The sequence below is a fragment of the Nelumbo nucifera genome, chromosome 1 (assembly GCF_055504915.1).
Source record: "Nelumbo nucifera cultivar China Antique chromosome 1, China Antique-T2T, whole genome shotgun sequence".
NCBI lineage: Eukaryota > Viridiplantae > Streptophyta > Magnoliopsida > Proteales > Nelumbonaceae > Nelumbo > Nelumbo nucifera.
Window position 1 is genome coordinate 102,147,215 of NC_142649.1, and position 9,922 is coordinate 102,157,136.

At 38.5% G+C, this 9,922-nt stretch overlaps 1 protein-coding gene across 2 annotated transcripts; it reads right to left on the minus strand.

Moving 5' to 3' along the window:
- Window positions 1-1,802: 1,802 nt before the first annotated feature.
- LOC104611942 (KH domain-containing protein HEN4-like) lies at window positions 1,803-9,587 on the minus strand. 2 transcript variants are annotated; one of them, XM_010279236.3, is made up of 7 exons: window positions 8,739-9,586; window positions 6,004-6,447; window positions 5,553-5,828; window positions 4,486-4,785; window positions 4,283-4,365; window positions 3,022-3,133; window positions 1,803-2,379 (listed from the first exon to the last, which is right to left on the minus strand). In XM_010279236.3, the coding sequence occupies exons 1-7, from the start codon at window positions 9,363-9,365 to the stop codon at window positions 2,218-2,220; spliced, it is 2,004 nt and encodes a 667-aa protein (XP_010277538.1). In that variant the 5' UTR covers window positions 9,366-9,586; the 3' UTR covers window positions 1,803-2,217. The 2 variants fall into 2 exon arrangements, with proteins under 2 accessions (XP_010277538.1, XP_010277539.1); XM_010279237.3 differs by lacking the exon at window positions 1,803-2,379 and adding an exon at window positions 2,410-2,667 and having other exon boundaries at window positions 8,739-9,587.
- Between the last annotated feature and the right edge of the window lie 335 nt (window positions 9,588-9,922).

Sequence of the window (9,922 nt, forward strand, 5' to 3'; positions counted from 1 at the left end):
TACCCACTCCAAACAATCTGAAGATTCGAACATGGGTGATCGAAATTTGACCAAATAGGATCGGATCTCGGATCGATCCGATCCATTTGCACCCGTAAAGGAACTTCATACTTAAGAATGGTAAACAATCTAAAGATCCGAACAGGGGTGATCCAAATTTGACCAAATAGGATCGGATCTCGGATCGATCCGATCCATTTGCACCCGTAAAGGAACTGCATACTTAAGAATGGTAAACTCGTTTGGATATGAATCTGTATCTATATAGTTTGGCCATTTGGAGGTTAGGAATTCCAAACTCTTAGGATTGTGCTCATTCTTCTGTGTTATTGCCGGGATTGCTATTATCACTAGGTTTCTAGGCTAGGCTCTTAGGGTAATACCCATGTATTGTATTATGAAAAAATGATTCATTGTTGCTAGGAATCTAGGATCAATCCCTTGTATACAGCCGCTATTGGACTGAAGATGATTGTAGCCTCATTCAAGGTTCAAAGTATTGATACACACCAGTCCCCAATACACCGGACCAGAATGGGTGTATCTGATTGTCCGAATTCGAATTTGGATCCGATCCTATTAAGGGTGGTCCAAATTCAATCTGTTTATAATTGGATCAAATATGGATTGATCCCTATCCAATCTAATGTAGTCCAATTCGGTTTAATTACAATATATATGCTCATATAAATATTCAATTTATATTATATGACTATATCCAATTCGGTTTAATGAATTAAAGTCATTTTAATTCATTTTATATACTATACAATATTTTGATCATCTTTAATAATTTATTACACCGTTTAATATCCAATTATAATCCGAATCCAACATAAATCCTGTGGATACAATCCAATTTGAATTCGAATATAAATTAATCAAATTTGGATATACCATTCTACCCATATCCGATCCGATTGTAGCCCTACCAAAAAAGTCGTTTTGGCAGGTGGTGACCCAAAATCCACATTATCGTTCTATTTCAGTATTACCTTGTGAATAGATCTCTTTTTTCTTCTTTTATATTAAAGGGAAAAAAAAAGAAAGGAAGAGGTAGCTCCAACGCTTTTATCAGGTTGCCATGAGCGGCGGCATTTGTAAATATTGACATTTCGCTTCGTTGGCCATGTTAAGCAATGATCTGATTCCCGTCATTATCTCTATCCCATGTTTTCTAATGTTAATTCTTATTTCATGTTCTTACCGTTCTCTTTATTCTGTTTTGAAGGTCACTTTTGGTGTGTTGTTCAACGATGATAAATGTGCAAATATATTCGAGGCACTAGTTGGAACCCTTCGAGCAGCAAAGAAACGAAAAGTTGTATCATATAATGGTGAGCTACTGCTACAAGGAGTTCATGATAACGTGGAGATAACCCTCAAATCCTAACCACCAATGACGATCACTCACACCAGTTGCGTAAAAGTAAGATGGAAATATTGTGCTGTTGTGTTTTGCGTCTTGGTAATTAATCCTTTTACGGGATTAAACCAATCACTGATTATTCATTATTATGTTGTCCTAAACTTGAGAAACCCAACTTCGCTTGATAGTTGCAACTCAAATACTCGATGTGTGGTTATCCTCATTCATCACTATTAAATGCCTTAATTATTGGTCAAGATAATTTACATTAAACCAATTTTATGCATGGGTTTTGGATTTTTGGTCATGGCAGATTGGGAAGGAATTAAACAAACAATGGAATCAATCAACAATGAGTGTCCTCTCTCAACATCGATCGAGATGACCTAGAAGCAGCAATTGCAATTGATCAGAAAGGATATCGGGCAATGAATAATTGCAAATTGATCACTGGTTAAAAATATATTGGGTTGGAACAATCAGTACATTTCATAATATCCCAACTAGTAACTACAGGACCCGCCATCTTTTCTTCCCCTTTTAACACAATAACAGGACCTTACCTTCATTTCATTTTATCAATCTATAACCTTCATCAGAAAGCATTCAATAAGAAGAACACCCAAGATGTACATATTAGAAAGCATGCACTAAGAAGAGGCTCCAGGATTTACATGTCAAAATGACCATTTTTGGTATGAACGGAGTGCTCGAAGAAACTGGGAGAGAAAAAAATCTCAACTAGTCTATAATGAAATTTGGCCTGAACCCACCATAGACCTTCCCATTAAGAACAAGAAAAGTAAAAAGGGGCAAGTATCACGTAAATTTTTGTCTTGCCCTTGCGATTATAACAACCTGGGATTATCTGGTGATGATTGACCACTTAGAATGAAAGCCTGCAGGAGGCTCTGGGCTGCTTGGGTCTGATCAGGTGTTCCAGATATGATGATCATAGTATCAGTTGTGCCAGGATGAGGATCACGCACTATAACTTTAGCACCCGAAATCTATATTATAGCAGCAAGGCATAAATCAACTTAGGGTAAGAATGCAATAATTTCACAAAACTGTAACTCAATCTCAACGTCAGGATCAAATAAACAGGAAGGTAGCGATTAAAAGACCAAAAGTAGCCCTACAATAAAAAAAATATTACAAGAGGCTTATTTATGCCCTGTTTACTAGAAATAGTGTTAAGTAGTTTTCTTTTTGTTCTTCCTGATAGCACCACAATAACTTAATATGAGATTCTGAATATTGCTCCCATTTGGCAGCTTTCTGGCTATCTGATAAGTCTGAGTTTGCAGGTTAGGCTGTGTTTAGTAAGAATGCAAACACAAATATGTTCAATGCAAATGCAAATATTAACAGTTCATGATAAATTTTGTATTCATCACAACCAAATACGAGTCTAAATGGAATAACCTTGGAGTGCAAAAGCTTGTTCCCAAATTCCAATACCTATTAATATTTTGGGGGATTGATGGATTCTGAACAAGCCTTGCAAGTCAGATGAAAATCCTTGTGAATTGTGTTTTATCACAACATAGAATTTCTAGGAATTTTGGCTTCTTTTTGACAAGTACAAGGATAACCAAAATTTAAAACTAATGTAGAAAAAAACAAGTGTGGCATGAACAAGGGCTTACTTGTCTTAGACGATTCAGATTGCTGCCCTGCTCCCCATAGACAGATCTGATAACATTTTCAGGAACCATGATCTCCACAGTTGTATTAGTGACGATTGCAGATTTGCTTCCTCTACAAACATAATCAAGAGAACATATACATGATAAATGCAAATAACTCAAATGAAAATTTTGTGATCCTTATGATGCTGGTCGGGTAGAAGGTGATCCTCAAGTGTCAAAAAACAAGTCAGACAAGTACTGTCGTGGCTAAATATACAGATCTAATTGTTTACTTGGTCATGGCTTCAACTTCTTTTATGGAACAAACTAAAAAATGCCATGATGAACATACAGGTGCTCTAAAACCTGGAGGAGAGGGCTGGTTCAGGTTAGTCAGGTCCAGCTGCTGCTAAGTTAAAAATAATATTGTTTATTGGCTCCAATGTTTTAAAATGCGGAGGCGTGTGACGCAAGGCGTTCCACTACCTAGAGGCGTGAGGCGTAGTTCAGAACACAAGAGGTGTAACTGCGTAAGCCTCCCGAACACAAGGAGGCATAAACCTCCTTAAGAGGAGGGGGTTAGGAGGAGGATGAAGAGGATGGGGGGATCTCATTTTTTCTTTATTTTAATAATATCTTTTATATTAAGAAAAATAAAGATGCATAACATTAGTTGAAGGGGGGGGGGGGGGGGGTTTGGGGGGCGAAGGCTTCGCCCCCCAGCCAAAGGGGCAGGGGGCAAACCACTTTCTTTCCCCTTATCTTTTCTTCCCTACACTTTCCTTTTCTCTTTTATTCTTCTCTTTCTTTTTCTTTCCCTTTCCTTTCCTTTCGTTTCCTTTCGTTTCCTTTTTTTTCTTTTTTCTTTTTTCATCTGTCATTTTATATAAGATGTGCATGAGGCATATGCCTCTAGTGCGCCTCATGAAAAAAAGCGCAAGAGGCATACGCCTCAGAGGTGTCAGTGCCTCTAGCATACGCCTCAAGGCGTTTTGGGAGCGCCTTGCCTGGAGGCACGCTTCCAGGTGTACGCTTCCCACGCTTTTTAAAACACTGCTTGGCTCTTATTTTTGTACAACCTGGCTAGTTTGACTTAACAGTCAAAAGTCAAAACTACTATGGGGCAGTTGAATATCAAGATTTTAAAACTCCAAGTCATTTTTGGGGGCTAAGGTCAGATAACCTAAACCATGCATGGTCTAGTATGTTTTGGATTCTAAAACATTTTAACTTATAGGTCAAGAAATAATTTTCATGCACCAAACTGTGTGATGCTGACCTGCCAAGCTCCACACCACCTCTAAGTGTTGAAAATCCTCTTCCTAGGTCTGTAATGCCCCTTGAATCCCCACTGCTGACAGTCTGCATCCAATCAGATCACCATACAATAAGGTCATAAATTGGTCTATGGATGCTCATAAAGAAAACACTAAGAAAAGATTGTGATGATTGTAACTGGAGATAGAAGAATACTAGTTATACCTGTGATGCCCATAACCTTGGTGATGGTGGACGATCCAAACTATGAGAAAGCCCTAGGTGATCCATACCATGCATTAGAGTAACTGGGCGATCTGGATTATGAGAAAGCCCCACTGATGGATATATTCCAGAAGAAGTAGGTTCTCTCACTCTTCCGAAAGAACTAATCTCTGGGATGGCAGAAGACGAGTAGCTACTGACTCCTGCTCCTTTTGACATTTTATTGGGTAAAATATTATCACGCAATCTACCAGTAACATGAAGTAAAGCATCCTTAACATTGCTAAGATCCCCAGTAATCTGTAAAAGCAAGAGCTTTTCCTTTATACACTTGGGTACCCTGCTGCCTCCAATATGCACTTGAAAAACACTTATTTTCTCTATTATGTTCAAAAAGCTTCTTTTTTTGATCAATATATTCACAAAGCTTCTTCATATATTGAGTATGATTAAAAGAGTTTTTATAGAAAAGTAACCATTTCATAGAACACTATTAACCTACAATTTTGATCAGAATGTCAGTTGTATTTTGTTTTTTTGATCAACTGTCAATTGTATTTTGTTTAAACAGGGCCTTTCTTTGCTAATCAAAATGTAAGAACAACATATTGATAAAAAAAATAAAAGTAAGAAAAACAAAAAAAGGACATGCTTTCTTGCAAAGAACCATATTAAACAGTTCTCTGCAAAACTGCAGAAACACTGCGTATACATAAAACCAACAGAATTTTGCACCAATAAAAAAAATCAACAGAATTCATGCAATGTCTTGAAATTAATATCATTAACCCTTGACAGAAAAATGGTGATCTAACAGATTCCATAGGAAATGATAGAACAAAAGAGAAGTTAAGATGTTGAAATCATCACAAATTAACTTGAGTATTCAATATCATAGGAAGTTATATCTATTAGGTTAAAAAGAAATGGTCTATCTATCAATTTAGCATATAAATGGTACTTGGTCAGTTTTAGAAGAATCTAAAGATGACTCTTGCCGAAGAAAATCACCAACACCAATAATGTCCTTTCCTTACTTCCATAATAAAAAGTATAGAATCCCATACCTGTACCACTTCATCATTTTCTGGGGCACATTTTGGGACCTGTTCACCTCCTAATATCCGTATACCAGCACCAGTTATCCTCCTCATTTCTGAAATTATTGTGCCTCCTTTACCCATCAAGCAACCAACTTGGTTTGATGATATTAGAAGACGTGCAATAACAGGAGTCCCCTTACTTGAGACTGACTCCAGTCCATTTTCTATGCCAACCTCAATGGACCTAGTGAAAACGCGAAGGGCAGCATTTTGTGCTGGAGAGTACTGTGACTCCACATTCTACATGACAATATATCAATCCAGAAATGGTCTAATAAATTTTTTTTTATAGTTACTGATAAAAAAACCAACCAAGATAATGGCATCAAACAATATAGCTATACCAGTGAAATTCATAACAACGATGAGTAATAATGTAATATAACTTTGGCAAAATAATTGTAGGAAGACAAACCTCCATTGCAGAAACAGTGATTACACGCTCATCTGACTCAGATACAGATGCTGCAACACTAATGGAAGCGCCTGTTTCACTTTGTAGTGCTTTGACAATTACACCTCCCTTACCAATTACGCCCCCAACCTTCTCATTGGAACAGAGAAGTCTGAATGTAACTTCCTGCTGTGTCTTCTTTGGATCTGGGGTGGAGATCTTCTCAATATCTTGTGGTAGAGGACGACCTCTTGAAGCATAGTCAATAGTTTTTCTTGATAAAGGGGGTAGAAATGAACTCTGTTGTGGGAATAGCTCTCCATTTGGGTCAGGAAAAATCCCCCGAGTAGGTGCCTCCACGGGTTTGCTTGCAACCAGTTGCGTTCTATCTATTGGTGGACAGCTTTGAAGACAGCGTGAAACAGCAATAAGAGCTTTTTTTACAGCGAAAAGATCTCCTGTAACCTGCCAATGTAAATAACCAATTTTCAAGTGGATATATGGGAGGTTTTATTCATGATAAGGATATCCACCGCATCTACATACGATGATGCATTTTTAGTTTAAATTCTGAACCTACTGTCAAAACTGAGAAGGGCAGGATGATCTCATTGCCCCTACAAATCATGGAGTATCTAATATAATAAAATATCAAATTTACAGAAAAGAGAGTTTTTCTTTTCCTAACACTAAAGGATGATAAACCTTCACTTGAGATGCAAGAGATAATGACTCTTCAGGCCAATAGTGTGCAACAGTGAACTGACACAAAAATAAGAAAAGCTCAATCCTCAGGTATTGAATAATGGTAAAAAGGATAGCTATTTGAGGCTCAGCTATTTGATGGTGGATTAGTAATAGTGAAATAACAAACAAAAGTCAGCTATTCCACGATCCTAGGAAATAATGATGGCATATGAATTGCTGCCTACAAAAATGGTTGAAGCCTTGGATGGCTGGTATATTATAAGGTTAAATAAGAAGGGCAAGGTGCTACAGACTTCCATTCCCCTGGAAGTTATATGGTTGAAATTGCAAGAAAGAAATCCCTGTCTGGCTGTATCTTTGAGCAAAAAAAAAAAAAAAAAAGAAATCAACAATATCATTGTTGAGATCCTATCACACAGATCGTTCAGGGTTGATCTTCGTCATAATTTTTTTTAATATTAATTATTTTTTTAGCACATAGTTTTATAGAAAAATCTCTGGTGCATGAACTGCACCGTAGCAAAAAAATGTGAACTAGTGATAAAACAGCATGTCATGGGCACTTACATCTTTAACATTGTTAAAGTCTTGATGGTAAGTACATCTTGTGAAACATGAACTAATGAAAAATAAGTAGACCATGTGATGTCTTTCACATGAATGGTTGAAATCTTGATTTAAGCTGCAAATATTTGTAAATACACCGTAGTTGGTCTCGAGTTTTATTTGCCCAGCTCTAAATGTTTATTTTGTACAGACACTCTTTGTACACGTGGTAAACATCACTGGTTATTTTCATCAGGTGGCAGTTTTATGGTTTCTATGAAGGACCACAATCTCTGATTAGGGAAGTTTAATCTCTGGCTTCCAACTTGAACTGCTCATTCAGGCACTTTCCTACTTCTGCCAAGTGCCAACAGCATTGCAGACAGAGTGGCTAGAGATGGTGTAAATAGAAGTCATTTTGAGTGGGGATGCCGGGTCTGGTGATAAATTTGTAACATGCTAGTAGCCTAGTACCATTGTTTCTTATGGGTAGCAGTGTAAAATAAATGTCTTACAGCTGACAACTTGCCAAAAGGAGAGATGGAAAAAAATCCAAGTTGCAATATTTGCAATTAACAACTTGGAATCTATTCGTCATATCTTTATCCATTGTAAATATGCATGCCAGATTTGGGCTACGGGATTCAATTGTGTCTTCCAGAATCTGTAAAGGAGCCTTTGGAGGCCTGAGAAGGGTGGGAAGCTTTTGTGGAGCATGGTGCCTGTGGGCTATTTGGGGTGGGAAGCTTGAAAACAAGGCTATAGGGATGTTATTCTTATGGACTTGTGGGCACCCAGGCATGGTTTGTTTAAAGGAAGATCATATAACTCCTTTTTTTACGCTGATTTTCTATTTTTGTAATCAAAGTATGATACTCTATGGTAAATCTTTCTGTAAATCCCTAATGTAGAGTCCCTTGTTTATGGGCTTCTTCTTTGATTAATAAAATTTTATGCTTTACCTTTTCTCTAAAAAAAAAAAACAGAAACAACACCCCAACTGCCTGATAAACAATTTGCTCATGCAAATAGCATTACTCACCACTGTGGAAATGGCAAGGTTATCAAGTAATGAAAAATTTGAACTATGTGTTTTTTTTTTCAGTAAATTTTGAACAATGTTGATTCAATGCCATTTTGTTTAGTTTGCCAAAGAACCTATTTCATTTAATGTTTGAGCAACCCTATTTCAGTAAGAAACCCAGAAAGTCATAAAAAGACCATAGAACCGTCAGCATTTAATGTTTGGGCAACTCTACAGTTTTTCTACTCTTCGAACATCTTTTACTACCTCTATTTTTGATTATTAATAAAATCTTTGTTGGTAATAAGGAAAACCAGAATTCCTGCCTATTCTTCTAATGGAAAATCCAGGGCAGCAGTTCTGGAAAACCTATATATTTCCCACAAGTATCTAAAAATAAGAACAATGTTGACAGAAGAAGAAAAGGTTATATCTTCGAGCAACAGAGCTAATCATGAGAAAGGATTGGAACCCTTACCTCTACCACTTCGTCATTAGGAGTTGCGCAAGCTGGGAGCATTTCTGCAGTTAAAACACTAATCTTGACACCATTTTCTTTCCTAATCTTGTCAATAATCTTCCCACCTTTCCCCATAACCGCCCCAACCTGATTGCTTGCCGCCAGCAATCTCCAAGAGACGGAACCGCCCGGTGGCGGGAAAACCCCATCAGTCTCGGACACAACTTCCAAAACCCTCTCAAATACCTTGACAAGCGCCTCTTGTGCAGGAGAAACTTCAAACTCCACTCCAACCTCCTTGTCCTCCTTACTTGATCCCTTTAATCTAATCTTCTTCTTCGGAGTCTCTGGCGCGACAACGAGGATGATGCGCTCGTCACACCCCGGGACTGGCTCTTCGATTCGAATCTTCGCTCCGGTCTCCTTCTGGAATTGCTTAACGATGCTGCCCGACTTCCCGATGACGCCACCGATGTACGAGACGTGACAGAGGAGACGGAAGGCGACTTGACCGGGAGAGAGGACAATGGGAGGCGGAGGCGCCTTGGTACGGCCCCGCTTAGATGGGCCGTTGGCGTTGTTTTCTGGCATTCCGGCGATGCTGAACGGACGCTTCGCTGGTGGAGAGAGAAATCGTCCCTCCATTCCCCTTTATCTCGCTCTAGAAAAATATATACTCTCTCTTTCGTTCCCTCTGCTTCTGCGAACTCGTCGCAGGTGAGGGAGAAGCGAAAATGGAGCCAATAGAGAAGGAAAGATCTTTGTTTTCCTTCCTCTTTTTGTTTCTTTCTCTGGTAGTGAGCAGACCACTTCCTCTACTACGCACAGTGGTGTGCGATCTCGCCGAGGCTCGGGCCATCGCATTGTCGTCTTTAGGTTTTCCACACCTTATAGATAAAATACGCCTAGTGCGCAATGCGCTTCCGCCAATGACCCACACGTAGACGTCTAGACGAATTTGGTACGCTACGGTAGCAACCGTGTGATCTTTGATTTTCTCACGAAAGTCAAATGTTTCTGATGGGTCATTTTGATTGAATCACAATCCAACCCAGCCTTTCTTTTACCTAGGCCCCACTACAATCATAACGTAGAAAAGTACTTTAGTTGGACGGTTAAGATTTACGGATCTGGTAAATCTTGAATGGGATTAATTGTTGACTTCAGCTGTGATTGTTTATTTGGCGGAACCGCGGAAGTGC